Source organism: Rhodamnia argentea, chromosome 6 (assembly GCF_020921035.1).
Source record: "Rhodamnia argentea isolate NSW1041297 chromosome 6, ASM2092103v1, whole genome shotgun sequence".
In the NCBI taxonomy this organism is placed as follows: Eukaryota; Viridiplantae; Streptophyta; class Magnoliopsida; order Myrtales; family Myrtaceae; genus Rhodamnia; species Rhodamnia argentea.
The window spans coordinates 27,440,690-27,463,564 of NC_063155.1; the positions used below are offsets into that span (position 1 = coordinate 27,440,690).

General features: G+C 40.1%; 4 protein-coding genes and 1 long non-coding RNA gene across 8 annotated transcripts; 2 read left to right on the forward strand and 3 right to left on the reverse strand.

Moving 5' to 3' along the window:
* The first annotated feature begins 4,724 nt into the window (after positions 1-4,724).
* On the forward strand, positions 4,725-7,010 carry LOC115756904 (endonuclease 2). The gene is made up of 9 exons (XM_030696879.2): positions 4,725-4,991; positions 5,095-5,266; positions 5,668-5,775; positions 5,869-5,924; positions 6,036-6,119; positions 6,192-6,284; positions 6,399-6,466; positions 6,645-6,718; positions 6,807-7,010. The coding sequence occupies exons 1-9, from the start codon at positions 4,881-4,883 to the stop codon at positions 6,899-6,901; spliced, it is 861 nt and encodes a 286-aa protein (XP_030552739.1). The 5' UTR covers positions 4,725-4,880; the 3' UTR covers positions 6,902-7,010.
* A 141-nt stretch (positions 7,011-7,151) lies between these two features.
* Positions 7,152-8,759, reverse strand: LOC115756910 (universal stress protein YxiE-like). Of its 2 annotated transcripts, XR_007198751.1 has the most exons (5): positions 8,376-8,759; positions 7,954-8,045; positions 7,694-7,812; positions 7,277-7,435; positions 7,152-7,242 (listed from the first exon to the last, which is right to left on the reverse strand). XR_007198751.1 is itself a non-coding variant. In XM_030696888.2 (4 exons), exons 1-4 carry the CDS (start codon positions 8,599-8,601, stop codon positions 7,354-7,356), a joined length of 519 nt encoding a protein of 172 aa, XP_030552748.1. In that variant the 5' UTR covers positions 8,602-8,757; the 3' UTR covers positions 7,152-7,353. The 2 variants fall into 2 exon arrangements, 1 of the variants encoding a protein (XP_030552748.1); XM_030696888.2 differs by having other exon boundaries at positions 7,152-7,435; positions 8,376-8,757.
* LOC125315579 lies at positions 8,445-9,832 on the forward strand. The gene is made up of 2 exons (XR_007198753.1): positions 8,445-8,610; positions 8,739-9,832. It is a non-coding gene; the product is annotated as an uncharacterized LOC125315579 (long non-coding RNA).
* A 456-nt stretch (positions 9,833-10,288) lies between these two features.
* On the reverse strand, positions 10,289-12,439 carry LOC115756917 (universal stress protein A-like protein). Of its 3 annotated transcripts, none has more exons than XR_007198752.1 (6): positions 12,284-12,439; positions 11,894-12,183; positions 11,589-11,680; positions 10,931-11,049; positions 10,564-10,703; positions 10,289-10,432 (listed from the first exon to the last, which is right to left on the reverse strand). XR_007198752.1 is itself a non-coding variant. In XM_030696914.2 (6 exons), the coding sequence occupies exons 2-5, from the start codon at positions 12,108-12,110 to the stop codon at positions 10,612-10,614; spliced, it is 507 nt and encodes a 168-aa protein (XP_030552774.1). In that variant the 5' UTR covers positions 12,111-12,183; positions 12,284-12,425; the 3' UTR covers positions 10,289-10,432; positions 10,564-10,611. The 3 variants fall into 3 exon arrangements, 2 of the variants coding, with proteins under 2 accessions (XP_030552774.1, XP_048136845.1); XM_030696914.2 differs by having other exon boundaries at positions 10,564-10,690; positions 12,284-12,425; XM_048280888.1 differs by lacking the exon at positions 10,289-10,432 and having other exon boundaries at positions 10,585-10,707; positions 12,284-12,436.
* A 4,406-nt stretch (positions 12,440-16,845) lies between these two features.
* Positions 16,846-21,207, reverse strand: LOC115756944 (universal stress protein A-like protein). The gene is made up of 4 exons (XM_030696939.2): positions 20,892-21,207; positions 20,528-20,619; positions 18,258-18,376; positions 16,846-17,204 (listed from the first exon to the last, which is right to left on the reverse strand). The coding sequence occupies exons 1-4, from the start codon at positions 21,076-21,078 to the stop codon at positions 17,126-17,128; spliced, it is 477 nt and encodes a 158-aa protein (XP_030552799.1). The 5' UTR covers positions 21,079-21,207; the 3' UTR covers positions 16,846-17,125.
* Positions 21,208-22,875: the final 1,668 nt, after the last annotated feature.

A 22,875-nucleotide genomic window follows, 5' to 3' on the forward strand; every position in this document is an offset into this window, starting at 1 on the left:
AGATGTTGACACGTGGCAATAGTACGGAGCAAATCACCAATTTTAAACGATTGCCCCGTATATCATTTCTTACCGAATCACACCTAGGAAAGAAAAAAAAATTCATCTTGAATGTGCTGACGTGCCTAAGCACGAGGAAAGTATTATTTTTTAGGATGAGGTTGGCCCCGTGCATTAACAAGTGCCGTCGTCCTTCTAATTTAAAACTCGGGTTCAAATCGCCACATTTGCCAATGATCGACAGTGTAATTAAGCAGGACGGAGGATTGTTTGGTATTACCCAGTGTTTTATACGCGACGCACGCATTGGAGGCTTTGGACACGTGCACCCTCAAAATTGATCGTCGGTGAAGATATCTTAGCCTATCATTAAGCCGAGCCACAATAGCTATCAACGGTGAGCACCAATCCTGAGCCAACTCGGGAATCGGATCGGACCAGCCTGGCCGGCTCCGACCAATATTTGCAGGAACCAGTCCAATTCCTAATTTCCAAAGTTTCAAACAGGATACAACCGATCCCATTCCCAATTTCATGTGCGGAACCGGATCGACTAGTCTGAAACATACCAGTATACCATGATATTTTTCTTTTTTGTAAATTTTGTTTCTCTTGCAAACTAAAGAGACGGCACAATTATCTTCCAAGCACGTAAGGATGGTACGAATGAATTGGACGACTGAAAGGGGCTGGGAGGGACTAGCAGTGATGTTACAGCATGCGGGTGTAACTTTTTTGATGGCTCGTGTGACAACCTTGTAAGCTGTAATCATCTTTATATCTAATTAAAGAACAACACCCAACGAATGGTGGCAATCATAAATCGAAGAAATAAAAAACAATATAAAAAAGATTTGCACTACCGTTTCGATCCAACTTAGGAACCGAATCCGACCGACCAGTCCAGTTCCCAGGTGGATAGGATCGATTTCAGATTCCACAAATGGGAAAACGGCCCTATCAATTCCAATTCATAGTTTTAAGGTGAGAACCGACCCGGTTCGAAACCGATCACCCCTAATAGCTATCAAGACCCGGACCGACCCTTGCATTTTTTAGAGGTTATGCGCGTTTAGGTCAGCCACGATTGACATAATTTAAGAACTTACATTAATTATTAAGCATTGATTGACTAATTAATCCTGAAAGAAACGAAAATTGGGAAGAAAAAGAAAAAAAGTCCCAAAAAAAAAAAAATTTGTGGACTATGACAGCAAGCAAGAAAATGATTAGCGCTGTCCACCCGTTGGCTTTGTCATTAGGTGGGAGGTCATTGAAAATGGGACGAAACGTCCCCATCAGCAAGCCAATAATCAAAGCCTTACTCTTTTTCTTTCATTAATAATTCTAATTGTGCGCAATGAATTGTACAACTTCTTTATCTATAGATTTATTTTGGTGACCTAATGGAGTACCATAGAGTAAGTGCTAGTGATAATTAAATGCAAAAAAGCAAATGATCAACAACCGCTCCACTCAAAATGGCGAAATTAATGTTAGCTTTTTCAAACAAATTAGAAGGATTATTATGTCCAATTTGAGGGGCAAATTACCAAAAAGTCCCAAACCTATTGTAATCGTGTCAATATAGTCTATTTGACCAGCTGGCGCTCACGTGAATATTTTTAAATTAATTTTAATAATTCTCGGAGTTTGACTCTTTTACATGAATTTCTGTGATTTGTTGCTTTTTTCTTTTCTTTTCTTTATTTTTTCCCCAAATCCTCAAGGTCGGCAAAGGTCACCGGCTGATCACTGCCGGCCATAGGCGAGGGCGTCCCAGCCTTCATCGGCCCAAGGGTTGGGAGAAAAAAGCTAAAGAAAAGAAAAGAAAAAAGAAAAAAAATCATAAACATTCAAAGAATTATTAAAATATAATTAAAAAAGGTTCACGTCAACGTTGACTGGCTAAATGAACTAAATTGACAAAAAAAAAATTCAATATTTATGATTGAATTGGCAACAAAAAAAAAATTATGATTGAATTGGCACGATTGCAATGAATTTAGGAATTTTTTTGGTAATTCCCCCCATTGTGTAATGTTTGTTTTTTCGCCATTCAAACTACCAGATTGGAAGCCAAAAAAGCAAATTATGTTAACTTAATTTTAATGGATGAATGGTATTGAATTTTTTTTTTTTTGTAAGGATGGTATTGAATATTTTGATATAGTCTAGGGACTAAAATTGAATATAAACCTAAAGTTCACATATCACATTGAACAGATTAAAATTTAGGAATGACATTGCACATTGGACCAATGTTCGGTGACAATTTGTGTTATTTTTTCCTAAAACAAAAGCAAAAATCTCTACTTGCCAAAAGCAACAACCGATAAAAAAGAACATGTAAAATAAAATGACAAATGAAAAAAATCTCAACATGTAACATGAAAATGAAACTATAGAATTTCATTCCTCATTCATCCATAAAAGATTGCTCCAAATTCTAACCACCTACAAACAAAACAAACAACTAATAAGTTGAAATGAGTTTGGTATGGTCCAGTCGAAGGTCTACCCTGGACCGATGCTCACCCCTGGAAATTCCACCTTGTGTTACTCCATCCGTTTGTACTTTTTTTTTTCCTCTACATTTTCTAAAAAGATTTACTGCTTTTCACACAAACAACTATTAAGATTTTCAAATAATTTCACGTTCTTAATTTTAACATAAAAATGACCATGTCAACGACAATTTGAGTGTATAAAGGTATTAACGACAGAGGATTCGATTGCACAAATTGCACCATTTAATTAGATTCGGTTGCATAGAATTGAGAGGTCGATGAACTATGTGTGCTAATGGCATAAAGTTGGAGAGAAGGCTGAATGACATTTAACGCAACTGATGGGGCACCGTAGTTTGCCGTGCCACGCCCGACCCGTTTTTCGAGCGGGCCGTGCTCTCGTGCCATGGGCCTGAACACCCCGAGACTTGTTGGGCCGAACCCCATGTTCTGATGTTTGGCTGGTGACGTGAAATGACGTGCCCATGGTTGCGCCCTTTCCGGTTTTATGATACATGAGACTATGAGAGGTTCAAAATAAAGCAAATCCCAAACAGCAAAATAGAACAATAAAGAACAAATTGCTATGATAAGCGGATAAACACACTCTCATTCAAAAAAAAAAAAAAAAGATCTGTCTCTGCATCAAAACAGAATAGAAGGTGATTGTTCATCAAGTCTCGCATCATCATAAGTGAAAATAATTTGATTTAGGATTTAGAAAACTAATTCAATATTGGCCTGAACCGAACATCTTGTTTAAGATTTTTTTTCTTATTTATTATGATATGACAAATAAGTGTACCGATGAGGAAAATAAGAATCCCCACCGAATAAAACATATTAAAAAAAAAGTGAAAACCTCTCTCTCTCTCTTTAAGTACCATTTTGAGATTAAGATTAGGGAAAAAGCTATCAAAAACCCTAAATTATATCTATCACGACACAATTACCCCAAATTTTTCTTCGTGTCACAAAAAACCCCAAACTTTTATCCATGTGACACATTTACCCCAAATTTTTACTAGCGTGACACATTTATCCCATACTTTTATTTGTGACACTAAAAATCCTAAATTTGTATCCATACGACACATTTACCTCAAAATTTAGAGCAAATATGTCACAAGTCTACAAGTTTGGGGTTTTTTTTGTGTCCCGAAAAGATAATTTGGGGTAAATATGCCACATTTATGTAAGTTTGAAATTTTTTGTGTCATAAAAAATGTTTGGGGTAAATATGTTACTCGAGTACAAGTTTGGAGTTTTTGATGTCACAAGAAAAAGTTTAGGGTAAATGTGTCACGATGGGTATAGTATAGGATTTTTGGTGGTGTTTTCCCTTAAGATTATTTAATCTAGTTTCGCACCAAATCGTAGTAAATCGGAGATGCGATAGCACACACCGTAACCTTCTTCTCTAATAGTGACGGCATGCCCAATGTGCGGTGCACTGACTTCCAGATATAAATCTAGACCGGAAGAGAAGAGCTCGTAGATTTAGATTTACATCAGGAAACGAGAGTTTCGCACGGAATTTCAGACCAAATATGGCTGTTTTCCACATTTCAGACGGACGAGAGTAGTCTTGCGCAAAATTTTGGTTAAAAGATATTATGCACCAATAGAGACAAGTGCAGCAAATTTAGATTTTAATTCCCGCATGCTTCGACATTTTTGGGATGGAATCAAAACGGAATAATTCCCTCGTTAAGTTTTTCTGGTCTCGACATGAATGACCTTTACTTTCAATATGATTGAAGGGATGAATTCAGTCCAGTGCAAAGAAACGGAAATATCCTATTGCCTTGATTTGTTTCCTTTTCCTGTTTCGAATTGCCGTTCCTTCAGTCCCTCAAATCCGACGCTTCAACGCGACTCCTTACCTTCCCAACCACGTAATCATATCATATACTCATGAGTTATATGCACTTCGTAAGCGCAACTGCACGGTATCGCTAAGCGCAAATCGACCCTATTTGGAAAACCCGATGGGTCGTGTCTCGCGTCTTATTTGATTCATTCAGTTTGAGGAGTATCTTAATTAACCTAGATTTACTTACCCAATGGGTCTGATTTTGTTTCGTCGTCCAAGGAAAGAGGAACATATGTAATGTCTGGATTCATTACCAGATTTGTCCGGTAGCATGCGCGAAAATGGACAGCATCGATGTCCGTATCAAGACATTTAAAGGGGGTACGCAGCAGCAATCCCCGATGCAGTTCACACCAGCCCCGGCAACGGGAACCGTTAAAGAGGCCTCTGTCCTGGCTTTTCTCCTTAAAAAAAGTCACAATCACGATCCCGGCAGCATATAAGGCCAGTCAGTCACGAGTCCCACATTGCCTGTTGCTTCCCAGGTGAAGAAAATGGAGCGTCACAGAGCTCAAATGATTGGTTTTGTGTTGGCATTGTCGATTTTTCGAGTCGCTCATGGTTGGGGGATTGATGGGCACTATACCATCTGCAAGATTGCTCAGGTGAGTTCCATCTGTAACCACGCAAATAGGGTCGTTCTGCGCGTTGGTGCTTTATGGTTATAGCTTAGTCTGTACGGGATTCGAGATTTTGTTTGTTGGACAGTCTCGGCTGACCGGAGCAGCAGCGAATGCGGTGAAGCAACTGCTGCCGGAGTCGGCAGAGGACTTGGCGAGCGTGTGTTCGTGGGCGGACCGAGTGAAGTTCCATTATCACTGGTCCTCTGAGCTCCACTTCATCGATACGCCGGACAACCTTTGCAATTACCAGTACAACAGTATGTCATCACTGCCATAACTCCCTGTTTTAGTCTCTCTCCCCTTTGTTTGTGGTTGAATTGTTTTCCCTTGCCAGACCACTCCTAGACTTCCTTGTTAATGTCGTAGAAAGATTAGAAACACATGGATGAAATCGAAGATCCATCTTCGGTATCTTTACATGACAAAAAGTCAGCCCGAGATTAAATTTAAGTCGCAGCAACAGTGGCTTTGATCAAGTCGAGATCACAAACGACACAATCTCGCTCGTAAAAAAAGGAGTCTGTGCATGAGTGTAGTATATGTACTAAACCGAACCTAGACCAGATTGGACGGGGAACCCACCAAGTTAGACGGTTCAGATTCAGTACCTGTATTAGGTTCACAAGATAATTTCTGAGAATTGGCATTACGTGTGCAGGGGACTGCAAGGATGAGAATGGAGAGAAGGGAAGGTGTGTCGCAGGAGCAATCAACAATTACACCTCCCAGCTTCTAGGTTATGAAAGCAGTTCTTTTCGAGCCGCATGTAAGAACTACTTAATCATCGTTCCGCCAGTCTCTTACTCGTACCTTATCTGATCGATTTCGCTAAGCGACTCCTCCTTTGAACTTGCAACAGATAATCTTACAGAAGCGCTCATGTTTCTCTCTCATTTCATGGGAGACATTCATCAGGTACTCAGCTTACTAAAACGAGATGTCGCGATGTATGGACAAATATGCACGTATTCCATGTCACGAAGCCCGCCATCATCTAAGTCTATTGCTATGCCATGTTATGTGCAGCCTCTGCATGTAGGCTTCACCTCAGACAAAGGGGGTAACACCATTGATGTCCACTGGTACACCCGGAAACAAGTCCTCCACCACGTATGCGAACTCGATATGTGCTGAAGTTCAATACTAGGGCAGAATTTGCGATTGAACTTGTGAATTGTGCAGGTTTGGGATGATAATATAATTGAGACAGCCGAAGACAGATACTACAGCTCAGACGTAGACGTCCTTGTAGCCGCTATTCAGCAGAACATCACGGTCTCTTAACATATCAAACTTTTCAGATCTATCGAACTAACTTTATTATTTTTTCAAGAGTTGAATGCACTGAGATGGACATTCCTTTTCTTACTTTGCGATGTTCAACGACAGAATGAATGGGCAGATCAAGTCAAAGACTGGGAGACCTGCGGTTCTACCAAGCCACCTTGCTCAGACACGTACGTTTCATAACCACACTAGATGAAAAAAACAAACACTAAAGATTGAGATTCTACAGTCTTCTGAAGAATTGTCTATATGTTTCATAGTCAACTGTCACGCGTTTCATTAATTTGTTTCAAGTCAGTAGCAAATTTTATCTATCGTACGGTTTATGAGGTTGAATGAATGTCACAGATATGCATCCGAAAGTATCACCGCGGCCTGTGAGTGGGCATACAAAGATGTGAGTGAAGGTTCGGTATTAGAAGGTACGAGATTCTACAGCCCATAGTTGGAAGATCCTTCAGGCAGTCTCTATGGCAAATGACTAACAACAAGCATGCTATTATCTCGCAGATGCATATTTCCTGTCCCGTTTACCTACCGTTCATCTTCGGTTAGCTAAAGGGGGAGTTCGACTCGCAGCCACTCTAAACAGCATTTTCAAGTAAGGGGGTTCAAGTTCTGCTTGAAATTATGGTACTAAAAGGAGGATCAGGCGAAGATTTAAGGCATAGTGGAGTAACAGAGAGCTATCACAGACTACAATTGCAGTTCATGCTTGGAGGTGTTCATATCATACTACTGAGCATCTTCTCGTGTTGAACATTCTGTCTATTAATGTGTTTATCAAGAAAAAAATCGATTCACCAAAGAGATAAATTCACAGACACAAAGTGAGTTGCAAAAGTGTAAAGGGAATGGAACAACATCCTTCAGCTTTCGATTGACAACTATAGATGAGATTACATGTATCGATTGCTTGTCACAGCATGCAACAACAGACACAAAGAGGGAATGGATTTATAAAACATTCACACTCCACATATTTTCAACAGCCAAGACATTTACATAGCAAGCTGTCGAACAGATTTCAAAACAAACTGTACCAACTTTCCTATCTTCACTCCGCTGCCTTCTTCACAACAAGAACAGGACACTTCGCATACTGAACACAGTAATTACTCACGCTCCCAAGAATAGCCCTGTAAATTAGAAAAAGATAAAACATCACTTCAACAAATGGTGATAGGATGAGAAGGATCCGTGGTCAAATCATATGCAGTTCCTCATCTTCATGGCTCTAGCTCATGTTTACCTCCTGAGATTTATTTATCCTACCCAGTGCAGAACATGTCCGACTAGGGAGTGACACAACATAAATCAATAAGGCAGGAGTAATTGAAGTCAGAGGAAAACAACTACATCTCCTCTGCCTCTGTTAATGTAGTTATGAGGCTAACCGTTTGATCTTTCCAAGTCCGTGGTCGCCTAAAATGAGAAGGGTGACATTGTTCTTTTCCACTGCATCACATATTGCTACTTTCGGATCCCCAACTTCTGTAATAGTCTCTGCAGTAACCTGCAATTTCACAACAGAGTCCGAACTCAAACTCTTCACATAAACAAGCTCATTCCAATGACTCCAAGCATGTCCTGTCCCGATCCTCATGATGATTCCAACGCAACGCGAAAAAGAATTAAAGGGAATTGAACGAATTACCCCTCGAGCAGCGCAAATCTCCTTGGCCTTCTCCAAGAGAGCCAGCGTAAGCTTCCTGTGTTGCTCTTGGACAGAATTCACAAAGTCTGGAGCTGTAATCGCAAACACAACATCCAACTAATTCTTCGCTTACTGTATTAAAAACAACCTTTTACTTTTTCAATGCAACTTCACAAGAGGAAAACTCTTTTCTTTAATTGAAACCGAATACGAATTTAACCTGCACGCCGCGACAAATTATAAGTTCACAGGACAGAACCAAAGTGATAACAGGGGAATAAGCAGACTATCAGTCAAGCTTTTGAACTGATAACAAAATCGACCTGATTACAAAACCTCAAACGTCAATAAAAATGGAGCCACAACAATACCGACCCTTTTCTAGAGAGAGAGAGAGAGAGAGAGAGAAGTTCTGGGCTTACCGGCAGAAACAGGGCAGTACATGCGAGCAAGGCCGAGATTAGCAGCGAAGGAGAGATTCTGCTGAGATGGGGGTCGAGCCATGAAGACGACGAGCGTCGAGTTCAGGAGCGAGTCCTTGAGATTGTCGAGGGTCCACAAGAGCGCGTGGTGGCTGCACTCGCTCTCGTCGATCGCCACCATCACCTTCCTCTTGTCCACGCCATTGGTGGCCAATACCTCCGCCATATCTCTAGGGTTTAACAACAAGAACCTCAGCAAACGACAGACAAAGGAAGACGATGCACACCGAAAAATGAGAACCTTTTTCTGAGAGAAACCGCAGGTTCATTTGTCTCGCACGCTGAGTTTATGAGCGTGTGAAGGGTCGAAAGAAAGACGGTACCTCAGTGGTTTTGGAGGTTCTCCAGAGCTGGAGCAATTGCTTCCGTCAAGGTGGTTCGGAAACGGGAGGCGGTTTTCTCTTTTTCGCCTCGAAGGTCAAAACGACCAGTCAAAGCCTCGGAGTTTCGCCGCTGAATGCAGAACTAGAGTCAAAATGGCGGATAAGCCTCTCCCACCCCCCTAGCGTTTCGCTTACTTCTCTTCTCCATTATTTCCTATCCTTTAGTTTGCTCTTGCCACGTGGGTTGTCTGCAGAAACGCCACGAGCACGTTCTTCTCCAGCGGGAAAACTTTGGAGGGAAGGCGAAGGAATCTGAAGAGGAAAAATCCATGGAAGGGTGGGGAAAATGGTAATTTGGATCCTTCAGGTTCGTCTCCCACATGGGTATGCCCCATCAAAGTTGTCTTTGTGTCGCTCTGGACACTTGAACTTGGTAAGATCGTGATCGATATGATTGAGATATGGTAGGGACACTTCTGGTAGCGCACGCAATGGGCTATAACTAATGCCGATAATTTACTTTGAAAGCGATCGGATCCCCACAACAAAAGCGAAAGAACCGGTAGTGGCCATGAGGATTTTGAGATGAAATTGACGTAGATCGCGAGTAGGGTACGTGGTGAGCCGAAACAAAGTGAAACTTTGGGGCTAATGTGAAGCAGGGTGCCAGTTTTCAGGAGAGAGACAGAGCCGTCCTCCTTCAGTTATGCGTCATATGTTCTTCTGCCCCACTTGACGGGTACCAAGTCAACATTCACCGTGGATACATTCAGACTGTGTTGACAGCGAACCGGGGTCGATTCTCCTTCTATTAGAAGGAGCGATGTCGAAAGTTAGGAATGCGACATTTGTCCGTATCTGTCTCCAATTCTCTGCGTTAAGTAATCAAATTCAACACTATCCAAAGATATCGCACAGTCGGCAAGTGATATTTACTGTCCTTGTTTTGTATATCTAGTCTAGTTGTCGAGTGATTGATAAGCTAGCCTTTGTCTGTGTCGACATCTGATGAAATATGTCATCGCTATGAATTTGAAGTTTCAGTAAGATTCTAATGGCATCGACAAATCTCACTCAAACACGTAGCTCCAAGCTCTGTTCCTCTTTCCTTTTCTCTGTCATCTGGCGATCAATGTTGCTTAAAGCATTGGATGGGATGGCAGAGGGAAGGAATAGAAATGTCACCGATCTTTTCTGATGAACCACTCGTACTGCATAGGCTATTCCTGGAACCGTCAAATTGGCGAAAGCAGTGCTCTCTCTGCTTTTCTTTGCAGGAACGACTAATATGGTCCTTTTCAATCTCATAAACTGAAGAAGCAAATCAATCTTGCTCAACGCTTTTCGAGTGTCATCTTATTCTCTTCCTACAACTGCGCATGTAGAGTCGCGTCCTAACTAAGAAACCATGTCGTCTCACTGTGGTCTGCAAGAGATTTTATAGACTAGAGAAAGACACTCTTCTGCATAGAAGATGACAATACGATCAATGTTTAAAAAGATAGAAGGAGCGACGGACCATGGTGATGATGACTGGGGTTCTCGCACTTGGATTCTTTTGAACGGTGATTAGTTATAGACAATTCTGAATATGAATTTACAGACCTGATAGATTTAGCTCAGATGAGATAATCTGATAATTCTTACACAGTGAGGACATAAATACATACAATTTGGTCGGTCATCATATAGCGGACATAAACCGATATAAGCAGTTTTGGAACGCCTATTCCGGTCTCTTCGCCACAAGTATTGGGCACTTCACATTATTCAAGTGGTGAGGACTTCAATACTTACACTTTGGCCGGTCGTCATATAGCTGACAGAAACCGATATAAGCAGTTTTGGAACGATTATTCTGGTCTCTTCACCACAAGTATCGGGCACTTCACATTATTCAATTGGTAATCGCTCAGAGTCCCCAAGAAAACCCTGCAATGACCGACTAACTTCGTCATTCTCACAAAACAGAACCAAGTTTTATGCTTTGGTGTATGATCTAGCACTGCACCGTCAATTGTCATTATCGATAGGATGGGAAACGTCAGCTAAACATTATAAGAAGAAAATGATAGATAAACGAAACGCTGGAGTAACGATATGGAATTGAAAGTGACAATATGGCACCAATGCACAAACTTTCCTGGACTGAAATAGAAAAAGGAATTTAACCTCTTGAGGATTCCATGAGATTCATGCCCCAGTATAAGAAGATTGATGTTGTTCTTGTGCACTGCATTGCATATGGTAACTCTAGGATCTCCGGCCTCTGTGAGTGTCTCCACTTTCACCTGTCAAAACAATGAGATTCACCTCTCGAAATGCAACCTTAGAAAAGATTTCCAGAATTTGGTGTTTCATGGGTATGACTCAAATACAAGTTTCGAAAGATCGTGCAATCGGAATGCTGGCTTCAAAAGGAGCTAGATCATGAATTTGCAGTAAAAATTGATCGAACTTTTCGTATGAAGCCATATGTTTTGAGCCTAAACAGATGATCCATGGACATGCGTTTCAAATCTGCGGATGCAATAAGACTGATAGGTTTTGCCGGTAACGCCAGGATTTGAAGTTTGACCGGAAGTAGTGCGATGCCCCATATTTTCCTAGGCTGAAAGCTCTTGCACTAGATATTTTTGAAAGGTTAGAGGCTGAGGTTTCCTCAAATTAAACCTGTAGGAAAGTATTCATCACCAGAACTTTTTCTCCTTTTCTTGTGCCATACGTTCATTGAGCGATAACCATGAACTTGCCATCTCTTGAAACTGCCTAAATATTGACCATAAAACCATGATAAAAGATTGAGAAGAAAAACATCCTCTTGCAGTACCCCTCGACTCGCGCAGATGCCCTCGGCTTTCTTCAAGATTCCCAAGCAAATCTTCTTACTTCGTTCTTGTGCCATGCTAAAGACCTCCGGGGCTGTCCCATGTTCCAAAAGAAAGCAAAAGATTCTCATCAGGTAAAACCATAGTTTATCAACAGTTCATCAACTTCAGGAACACAAGGCCAGAACTTCAATTTTTTCTTTTTTAAGGCGCAGTGATTGAGAACCAACGATAGCCTCCAGCCATACACAATCTCTCAACAGAACAATGAAAACTACTTGAAGAGGAATGTATCTGAGAAACGAGCCTGCCAAGCCTTGAAAATATAGGCAAGCCAAACTGAATGGAGCTCCGAACCCAAAACTACAGGTCGGCGGTGGCTGCGAGGCGAAAAGCACCAGCGAAGAACTCGTGATCGATTCCTTGAGATTGTTGAGCACCCACATAAGGGCATGGTAACTGGAATCGCTCTCGTCGATGACCACCATCACCTTCTTGCTCTCCCCTTTCCCTCCTCCCTCCATTTCTCTACCAGTTTCTTACCTCAAAAGCCACACCTTTGATCTTTGAAACTCGCTTCTGTTCTGATGGTCAAATCTGTCATCAAAATGCGCAAAGACTTCTTAAAAGAAGGGCAAAGGAAAGGCACCATAGGAGGCAAACTTTATTGCCTGGCATTAAAGTACAATTTAAGAACCTTGATTCCAATTCCGGGACCTCCGCCTAAGCAGTGACTTGAACGCTGAAGCAATTCAAATCCACCTCACCTATGGTTGTGATATAAGCAAAGCTTTTGTGTGATACTGAATCAAGTGAAGCTGACTTTATATCGTATGACGCATCTTGCATAATAGCAATTGAAGGTCTTATCGCAGTCCCGCATTATAGACTGTTTGATATTCTGTTTCGAGCTCTAGCCACGATATGTTTCTTAAGTATCCGCAAGATTGGCCAGTGAATTCCGGATTTGCACTGTGTTTAATAAGATATCTCGATGTCCCGACGCCCCAACTCGGGGCCAACTCACACGTTCACTCATTCGATATTTAGCTAATTTACCATAGAAAACGGCGAATATTTCCGTGCTGTGTGTCATGAGATCAACCGTACTTGTAAAGCACAAAGCTTTGGCCATTGGAGGAGCTAACGAAACTCCAACCGAGTAGAAGCTTGCACGGAGCTACTCATACCATACTCGTACTAGAACATTTTTGGCAATATTCTATAACAACAAGCATGGTAATGAAACACTTTCAAAGTTTTTGTTGAGTGATTATGTGAGTTCCATGTGAGACCCACAAATTTAAAAGCTTATAAATGCACCTAGTAATATTTTTCCATAAAAATCAAGCTATAGGATAGGTGCTCAGATTATTTACTAAATCTTGCATCATTCCAATGCAAAAAAGTCTCTCTCTCTCTCTCTCTCTCTCTCTCTCTCTCTCTCTCTCTCCCATAAATTGAAAAAGAAATTGGACCACATGTAAAGTGATCAAGCCAAGTCGCTGGTAAATCATGATCCAAGTGCATCCCTGTTCTGTTTTCTTGCCTGTGAATGTTTTTCCAAGCCATCTCATTCAACGATTCTTAAAATTGGAAGATGGATGCTGCTCTTACTAATCTCGGGTCTGGCACAAGATGTGATGTGACGTTTTTCTGGGTCTCTGTGGTCATCGGCTGAGCAGTTCCGCTCAACTTTCGGTGCCCCCATTGAGCTAGTAGAAACGATTCTCTCTCACGTCATAAAAAAGCTTCTCTTTTTACCGTGGTGGGTCTCGCCTCGCCAATGAAAGTCACGCCCTTGTGATAATGACACAAATAGATTCTGAAATTTCATCTGATGTATAATATATTTTTAAAATTTTTAATTTGACACAAATGATCTAAGAACTTTAACTCAATGTACAATATGATCCATGAATTTTACTTGGACCAATATGTTTCATGAATTTTTAAAATATGTTCAACTTAGTCACCGAACTATAGGAAGATATTCAATATAGTCCTTTCATTGATTCAAGTCTAGGGATTAAGTCGAATATGTTCCAAAAGTTCAAGGGCAATATTAGTCAAATTAAAAGTTCAGAGATCATATGGAATATTGGGTTAAAGTTTAAAGATCATGCATATTTAGTTAAAGTTTAGGGACTATATTAATCAAATTAAAAGTTAATAGACTACATTACACATTTGGTCAAAGTTCGGAGACCATTTGTATTATTTTGCCCACGTCCTTCTCACAAAAAGGAAAAACGAAAATGAAAGTCATGTCCTGTTAATTCGTGGACCAGCAAAAGGTTGGTACTTTTTTTTTTTTTTTTGAAATAAAAGTCACCAAAATTTCTAAACTATGTATATTGTGATACATTTATCCTAAATATTTTTGATAATACAAAAATTCTAAATTTGTACTTGTGTAACACATTTACTCCAAGTTTTTTTTTTTTGACACAAAAACCTCAAATTTTTATTCGTGTGACATATTTACCTCGTTTTTTTTTTATGAAAACAAATGCTACAGGCTTACAAGTATGGGGTTTTTTTTTATTTCATAAGCAAAGTTTGAGGTAAACATATCACACTGGTACAAATTTGGAATAAATGTGTCACTCAGTACAAGTTTGGAATTTTTTGTGTTGCCAAAAAACAGTTGAGGTAAATGTGTCATTATTTAAGAATTTTGGTAGCTTTTACTTTTTTTTTTTGGTCGGAACAAAAGGTTGGTACTTTACCATGCAGAAAAAAGAGAGTTTCTGTTATTTGCAACATTATAGAGCTCAATAGAGGAAAAGGGTCCCGGGTAAAATCTACAGAAACTTGTGGTTGTGGATTATTAGGGTTTGCATGGCAACGATTCTCATTCTCTGATTCTGTTCTTTGGAACAAAAAAAGATGAGAATTATGTTTGGTAACGTAAATTATTCTGATTCTGATTATGTTCTTGGAAACGGTTTTGGAGCAAAAACAAAAACAAAAACAAAATTGGCTTTGAAAAAAGAATCATTTTTGAAAATCACAAAAGCGAACACATCTCTCGGTTTTCCCTTTCAATTCTTTTATCACTTTTTACTCGACCTAAAACATAACGAGCTCTCATTTTCAAAGAAAAATATATAAGATAATAAAAAAATTAAAAATGACAAAATTCTATAAAAAATTCTAAAAAATTCTAAAAAATCAGGAAAATTTCAGAAAATCCATCAAAATAGAAGAAGCTTAGATTAGCCTAGTTTGACCTTATTTTCATAAATTTGGGCCTAGATTCCCTATATTTCATAGATTTTATTCTTTTTAAGGAAAATCATAAACACCTTTGGAATTAAACACGAACTACATTTCTCTAAGCTCTTAGGGCTTCATTAGGGTTTTATGATACAATTTATCAATGTCATGATTTCTTAATTTAAGTACTTTAGACTTAGTCTAATTTTAGAAAATTTGGACAAAGACAAAAACTACCTGCGTGATACTTAGCATTGGCTTACCTCATAGGTTTAAAAATGAATTAGAAATTTGCATAAAACATTTAGAAGACACACAACTTCGGTGCCAAAAGGGCGTTGGACCTTAGATTTCTCTAGTGCGTAGAATTAAATGGTTTCTCCTGACTGTTCGATAAGGTTTTCGATCTACCTTCTTCAAAGACTAGTAGCGAATCAAATTGCATATACACATAAACATGCCATCAATCACACTAAGGCTTTGTTTGTTTCACAAAAAATGAGTTGTTCCTGGAAAATATTTTCCAGAATGTCAATTTCCAATAAAATGACTACATTTTGTTATGTTTGGTTGAAATATGAAAAAGATCAGGAAAATATTTTCTATTGTTTGGGATGGGAAATTGGATTTAATTTTCCTCCATGCACTTCATTTAATAATTTATTTTTTTTTCATTTTTTTTATTTTTTCCTTTTTTCTCCTTCCTCTTTTCTTTTTTTCTTTTTAATATTTTTCTCTTTTTTCAATTACAGTTTTCTACGTGTCGCCGGCCCCGACGACGGCCGGTGACCTGCTACAGGCAACGCCTAGCCTTGCGCGAGGCCGCCGACCGTTGGCCCGGGCTCCCGCGAGGCTGACGACAGTTTGCCTGGCCTCACCAGATCGGGCGAGGCCTGGCCTTTATCGGGGCCGATAGCGGCTGGCCCGGCCTTGCCAAATTTGGGAAGGCCTAGCATCAATCCAGGCTGGCGGCAGCTCCCCTTGCCTCGATCTAGGTCGGCGACGGCTCGCCTAGCCTCGCGCGAGGCCGGCGATTCTGGGCCGGGCCTTGATCAAGGCCGGCGATGCCTGGCCGGGCCTTGATCGAGGCCGGTGAAGCCAAGACTCACCTAGCCAACCACCGGCTATGGCCATGGTCGGCGACCGCCTAAGAATCAATACAAAAAAAATAAAGAAAAAAAGACGAAAAAAGGAAAAAATAAAGAAAATTAAAAAATAAATTTCAACCGAAAAATAAAATTTTTGAATTTTGAAAAAATAAATAAAAATGAAAAGAAAGAAAAAAATAATTAGAAAGAAAAAAATAGCTGAAAGAGAGGAGGAATGAAAAGTGTGAAAATTGTTTTCCGCTTCTCAAAATGAGAAAATCATTTTCCTTAGTTTTAGAAGTTTTTTTGTTGACTTAAAAATATTTTCTATTGACCGCTCATTTTCCACCCCCCAAACACTAGAAACTGGGAAAAATATTTTCCGTGAAACAAACAGTGCCTAAGATCGAATTTGATATTCTTTCGTTACAATTTGATATAGCCTGCGAGGACCCGAGCTAATCCGAAATCACACAGTAACTCAACATAGTCTATCCTTTTTTAAGCTTAAAATGACTCGTTATGGCATAATAATTAGTTAGAATAGCACGAAAAAAATATTATATACAATATGCAATATGCAATATGTTAGATAAGAGAATCAATATAAATTAATCTTCAATTAATTCCAAATACAGGATAAAATTTCGCAGAGTAATTACGTAATTATTTAACTTAAATGATAAAAAATGAGAAGAGAAATCATTTTCGGGAACAAAAAATTTGTGCATACCAAATACATTCTGATTCTCTAAAACTCATTCAGGGAACATAATAAAAAAAAAAATTTTAATCAGAATCACTTTTTAGAATCGGAATCGTTACCATGCGGGTCCTTAGCGATCGATGAGTGGCGGGATTGATTAATGAAACGCTATCTCAAGCACCGTCGTTGCACATTTACTTGTGCTAAAGAGCTAGAACGACAACATATCGTATGTACAAAAGATTGGAGAATGCACAAAGCGTGAAGATTTGAGGGCTGATACAGCAAGTATAGTACAGAGTCTTAAACATGTATCACGGTGGGAGACATCAATATTTGACATTGTGATGAAGTGATGAAACAACACTGGGGGTTCGTTGAACTGTTGCAACAGCCTCGGCAACGACAAGTTCCATCCCCCCCATCAATCGCACGAATTGGTTATTGCTTGCAACAGGGTACCAGCTGCTGCTGAACTTTCTTGACTTTACGCTTCAGATAGGAGATGGTAGATGCTGACAGGTCAAGCTGGTTTCTTCACCACAAGGACGGGGCACTTTGCATTATGAACACAATAATTGCTGACGCTACCCAGAAACGCCCTGTCACAGCGTAGCAGCATTGATAAGCATGCAGGAGACGGTCTCACAGGCGACCCCAGAATGGGAAACAAGTAAAAGAATTCGACAGGATCCACAATAATTCTCGAGCATATCTCATTTTTACGAGTGAAACACGAGATATAGACATTGCTTTAAGGGCCCTGATAGTAAGGTGACTGATATTATGTTATCTACAATTTGATTAGCTAACCAAGTCTAAACAAGTAGTTAGTCATTTGTAGGCTAAATTATGCAGAATGAAGTTGACAGAGCACGCCTGTAACTGAGCATTATCCATATCATCATAAACAAAGTTATTACAATAGGTTCGGTCCTACTCGGTTTGGACCTTCGTGGCCAAACTGAAGGACCATCTAGACTTAGACAATTTTGCAAACCAAACTTAATTAAAGGGTGTCAAACCAAACTTAATCACATTGAATGGGCTGGTCCAGTTCAGTTCCAAGCTGGATTGGATTTCTATCTTTTCTTTATTTTTCTCTTGTCCAAAACATTAGCATATTAAGAGGGCGTAGAACAATGCTTAAAACCCACTGCTGCACAGACTAAAGAATTGGTGAAAATTAGTAATAGTTTTTGGCGAAAGGCTAGAACTATGAATTTTTTGCAGCAAAAGGGAAAAACGTGTCATGGGATTGCCCATTAAATTTCAATTGATTTAGTCACTTTAGAAGCTCATTGACAACTGCCTCCATATCCAAGAAAAGTCAAAAGGGAAAAGAGAAAGAAGAGGAAAACTTCAGCTTGGTTCTGCTGTTCAGTATGGTTAGAGAAAAGTTCAGACTGAACCGAAAAGTGAAAAGGGAAAAGAGAAAGAAGAGGAAAACTTCAGTTTGGTTCTGCCGTTCAGTATGGTTAGAGAAAAGTTCAGACTGAACCAAACCGCTGTGACACAGTTCAGTTCAGTTTGTTAATCGAAAATATGAAAGCACACTCCCGGCCGAACCAAACTGGAAAAGTAAGCTAGGCTCGGCTCTGGCACTTGGCAGTTCAAACTAACTTGAGCTCTATAAGACAGAGAAAGCGACCAACCTTTTTATGGCTCCACGGCTATGGCTGCCCAACACAAGCAACTGGATATTGAGTTTATCAACTGCCTTGCAAATTTCCTCTTTAGGATCCCCAACTGCTGCCACCGTCTCTGCATTAACCTGTTTTAAAATTCATTCTACCGTATTAGACAGGTTTTTGAATTAGTATAGTTCCACAAACCATACCCAGAAGAAAACTCACAGAACTAAGCGTCCAAATCGTTCTCGAAGGCATGAGCTTTAGATTCCAAATTTTTTCATAATTTGTTTGAAAGAAAATGCTGCTTTCAGGGTAGTGAACTGCTCATCTTGCTCCACAAATTAAACTTCCATGTTCTTCCCAACCTTATGACTAATCTTGATTGTACAAATAATAATTGCCCAATTACCACCATGAAATTAGTAATGCATTGGCCATCATTCACTTTTGAAGGAACGTTTGCTTTTTCTCTGGTCAGACAAATTGCACATTCATATCTACTTAGGCAATGGATGAGGTCAACAAGCCTCTTAGGTGCTGTCTTTGCACTCCCCCTCCACACCGCTCCCCCTCAACACCTACTATCTTCCCATTTATGATATTCTTCGGCTCTCAAAATTCACAAACTCGATACTTCAATTGGATACCCTACTAGCAATCTGGTCGTCTCATCATTTTATCCTTTTGAAGGGTACTCCGAATAGTGGGGAGGATGCTCTAGTGGATGAACGGACAGTACAATTCAAGTTCGACATGCTTCTCTATACTAGTGAAAGACCAACCTGTCAGCTGAGCAGATCATCAGTTGGTTTTATCACTGTGCAACAGCAATGAACTTGGTCAACTTTGTGGCACAAATTCTGCAACAACTGCACTAATCGACAATGGTCCATCTTAACAAATGACGTTGGATTAGACTATAAAGAGAAAGTTGTCGATCTATTCCTCTTCAACTGTTCCACAGTTGAGACAGACAAGCTGTTTTTATGTAGCCAGACATTGATCAGTGAAGTTGATGTACTCAGGCTGTAAAGAGGAAAGTTCAAAGACGGAAAGGCTTCATTGTTGGATCTCTGGGATTTGTAAGATGGCCACGTTATTGTCAGATTCATGCTTCCTACCTCTTTTATTGTTTTATGTTGCAGCGTCTCATCCTTAGCTTGCTATTTAGCCATACATTAAGTAGCTTTAACTTTCATCTCTTGGGCATCTTAACATCATTTTTCACTCACTTTGCTATTTGTGTAACAGTTCACTTGCTTCCATTTTGTTTATTCCTCTATCATGTCCTCTCCTGCTGCACTTTTTTATACAAAGACAAAATAGACCAAATTCACTTAGCAAACTTCAACTGCAGGAGGGCACATGTCAGACGCATTTGGGGAACACTTCAAGGGAACAGAGATGCCTTTCAGCTGAAACAGCTAGAGACAGGAAATAAAGTTCTCTGTAGGCTTTGGTTAATCCCTTCAGTTAGGATTGATGAGCATTTGACTAGTGCAATTATGGAAGAACTTCTACCGAACAAATTTATGGTAACATTTACAAACGCTAATGATAATCAATCGCCGACTTGTTCAGCCGAGAACCCAGTGCTTCCTAGTTCGTATAGGGATTGAGATGATATGCCGTCACAAAGATGAATAAATTGCCAATTTGTATTCACTCACAGACTTCGCTTCAAGCGATGAATCTTGAAAAGGAATGTGGATGAATGCTAAGTAGAAGAAGAGTGTATAAGCGACAAGGAGGAGCATGAAAGTCAACACCAATATAAGATGTGTTAACACTATTCAATGCATAGATTCAAATGTGATTGAGAGAGAGAGAGAGAGAGAGAGTTGGTGCTTAGATTTCCTACTTATGGAGATTTCCCCTGCTGGAGGAATAAGCAAACTTCCTTCTACACAAACTAACAACTCTTATGCATCCCTTTTTAGAAGCAGCAACATTCGTCTCACACTTCCTCTGTCATCTCTACCTTCCAACTTTTGAACTTATGACCTGGGTTTAATTTAGGAAATGCCAAAGTGTGAAGTTGGTAAATTAGGAGTTGGTGCAAGCATTGGAAAGCTAAGCTCATTGTGCACAAGTGTTCAAAGTAAAACGAGTCGTCCTGTGTACCAGACAATAAGTGTTTCGAGTGAAGTCTTCTGTTAACTTCATTTCTTATGATTTCCTTTTCCATGCTGCACTCGCACTGTTAAAGTGTTAAACAAATGCATGGATGAGGATTCGTAGTATGACTTTTCACAAACTATTTCGAATCAAACCGGGGTCCTCTTTCTTACCCCAAGCTGAGAGCACATTTCCTTAGCCTTTTCTAGTAGGGCTAAAGTGAACTTCTTGCGATTTTCTTCGAGGCTTCTAATCAAGTCCGGAGCTGCACAGCAGAATGGATTATCTAAGACCATAAGCATTTCCTCAGCTAAAGACAAATTAAGTTAGAAGAAGACGAGGAGCACAGAGTATCAAGATAGTATATACAATATTTAGCAAGTGAAGATAATCTAAACATAACAACAACCGCCAAGATCTGCGAGAAATTTAACAGCTTTCGAAAACTCAGCAGGTTGTTTTCTATAGATCCACTGAGACTCAGTGATCAAGGCACAAATTTGAGAGAGAGAGAGAGAGAGAGAGGGAGAGTCTTACGGGCAGCTCCAAAAGTAGCAGCATAAACGGAGCCGTAGTCAGATGAAAGCTGGACTGAGAAGACGATGAGCTCGGAGGCGGCGATGGTGTGGCCCAAGTTGTCGAGAGCCCATTGCAGAGCATGTTGGCTGCACTCGCTCTCGTCGATCGCAATCATTATCTTCTTCTTCGTGCTTCCCCCTTCCATTTCTCTTGCACTCTCTCGAATGATCAACGCTCTTCTCTCTGTTAAGATCCCTTTTTTTGGTTCCCCTCCCTCCACGTTTGATCAACGCGATTTATGGTAGAAGAATCGGACGCTCGTAAAAAAGCTTCGGTGTCGTTGTCCTTATCCTTGCGACTCTGGCATCGCCTCCTCTTCCTGGCGAAATCCAGAGTCCAGTCCAAGGTTGAATCAGGTGGCTCCTGAACCACCATGGATTGCGTAGACCAGGGTGGAGACGGCCAATCATAACCCAAGGCGGTGGAACAGTAACGTGGGTTCGCGACAAACGTTGTTGATGTCTCAAAACCATTCTCCCTCAACTACCAATCAAAGCGCGCATGTAGTTCTTGGCGGATCATTTAAAAGTTAGTTGGGGTCAAGGAGTGAAGACTAAGAGAGGGACCCCGCTCCAGACTCGAGAGTATTACCGTGTGTGCACACGGCAAATCTGTGGTTAAATTACATCTGGACTCGATTTCTGTAACCTAGAGTTGATTACACTAACTTGAAAACCTGGGCTTTGCATCAAAACCACAGTTTAGCAACCAGAATTTTCTTTAAAAAAATACGCACTTTGGCACCATCAATCTTTGATTGTTTCTTGAACTCAAGGGTTTATTGTTTCGTGAACTCAAGCGATGTAAACCGTGTGGATTCCCAAGGTACTAAAATGCCATTTGTTTCACTGGAAACTTCATAATAGAAAAATTATTAATTTTCATTTGTTTGGTGATTTAGGGAAAGTGAGTTTTTTTTCTTGTCATATGGAAAAATTATTTTTTCCCGATCTAAACTTGTTGTTTTCAGCCCATGGAAAACGTTTTCTGTAGAATAACTAATTTTTTGTCATCCAAACATCGGACAATCGGAAAATAATTTCCACAAAATAGTTTTTCTTCAAACAAACGAACCCGAAGACTTCTCGGTGAAAGATATGTTGTCGCAATTGCTTTTTTGCTACGTCACGATCTTGTATGCAATGTGTTGTCGTTTCGGAAGGACATTGTAAGTTTCACGCTACTTTGCCTATGATGATTGAATTTAAACGAAGGAAGACGTTACTTCATGCTTTAAGAGTACCTATACAGGTTTCTCTATTCTCACACGCTTCGCACATCAGGTGGAATCACCATACGCATATCCAGGTGCTCAATACTGCTGAATGCAATCTGTTCCACATGGAGTGATACCCACGAGAAATACCTATTTCTGTTTTCCGTATCTGATTCATGTAGAGGCATCAGAGGAGAGTCATCACGTTACTAGCCACAAAAGATAAACGTGTGCAACGATCGACCATATCCAGCATAGCCCTTTGGCACCAACTTTCGCGTAGGCGTCGAAACTGCAGAAAATTTTCAAGTTTTCAAAAGATTTAATCAGCTTGCAGCGAGTTTGTGGACCCTTCCTGTGATCTGAGAGGGAGAGGGAAAAAAATTCGGGCGGAGATCGATCGTAGTCACTGCATATTGTCGACATGATTTCTGATTTTGCTAATGCATGCATGAAGGTGCTCATGAACTTGCACAATATTCTCTCCCTATCATTGCGGACCTACAGAAATCGAACTTCACATTCATTAGAAATGGTTACTAAGGGACTGCTGACTACCCCGACGTTCTGGCAGATCTATTTGGAGAAAAAGAAGCTGAGAGGAAACAAGATTTGCTAAGCAGCTTCTTCAGCACCAAGAGTAACTAAAGAGAGCAACTGCATAATCAGAATGATAAAAATTTGCAATTTTTGCCATGATTTCGGTCATTGGAAAGTCAGTCAGAC

What these genes read in the sequence shown, in the direction of transcription:
- LOC115756904 (XM_030696879.2), top strand. Translation starts at nt 4,881, where the DNA reads ATGGAGCGTCACAGAGCTCAAATGATTGGTTTTGTGTTGGCATTGTCG. An exon ending in AAGCCACCTTGCTCAGACAC is followed by an intron (nt 6,467 to 6,644) that starts GTACGTTTCATA and finishes TGAATGTCACAG; the next exon opens with ATATGCATCCGAAAGTATCA. An exon ending in TGAAGGTTCGGTATTAGAAG is followed by an intron (nt 6,719 to 6,806) that starts GTACGAGATTCT and finishes ATTATCTCGCAG; the next exon opens with ATGCATATTTCCTGTCCCGT.
- LOC115756910 (XM_030696888.2), bottom strand. Translation starts at nt 8,601, where the DNA reads ATGGCGGAGGTATTGGCCACCAATGGCGTGGACAAGAGGAAGGTGATG. An exon ending in GTACTGCCCTGTTTCTGCCG is followed by an intron (nt 8,046 to 8,375) that starts GTAAGCCCAGAA and finishes TTGCGATTACAG; the next exon opens with CTCCAGACTTTGTGAATTCT. An exon ending in AGATTTGCGCTGCTCGAGGG is followed by an intron (nt 7,813 to 7,953) that starts GTAATTCGTTCA and finishes GTGAAATTGCAG; the next exon opens with GTTACTGCAGAGACTATTAC.
- LOC115756917 (XM_030696914.2), bottom strand. Translation starts at nt 12,110, where the DNA reads ATGGAGGGAGGAGGGAAAGGGGAGAGCAAGAAGGTGATGGTGGTCATC. An exon ending in ATATTTTCAAGGCTTGGCAG is followed by an intron (nt 11,681 to 11,893) that starts GCTCGTTTCTCA and finishes AACATGGGACAG; the next exon opens with CCCCGGAGGTCTTTAGCATG. An exon ending in TCTCATGGAATCCTCAAGAG is followed by an intron (nt 10,691 to 10,930) that starts GTTAAATTCCTT and finishes CGGTCATTGCAG; the next exon opens with GGTTTTCTTGGGGACTCTGA.
- LOC115756944 (XM_030696939.2), bottom strand. Translation starts at nt 21,078, where the DNA reads ATGGAAGGGGGAAGCACGAAGAAGAAGATAATGATTGCGATCGACGAG. An exon ending in TGCTACTTTTGGAGCTGCCC is followed by an intron (nt 20,620 to 20,891) that starts GTAAGACTCTCC and finishes TCTGCTGTGCAG; the next exon opens with CTCCGGACTTGATTAGAAGC. An exon ending in AAATGTGCTCTCAGCTTGGG is followed by an intron (nt 18,377 to 20,527) that starts GTAAGAAAGAGG and finishes ATTTTAAAACAG; the next exon opens with GTTAATGCAGAGACGGTGGC.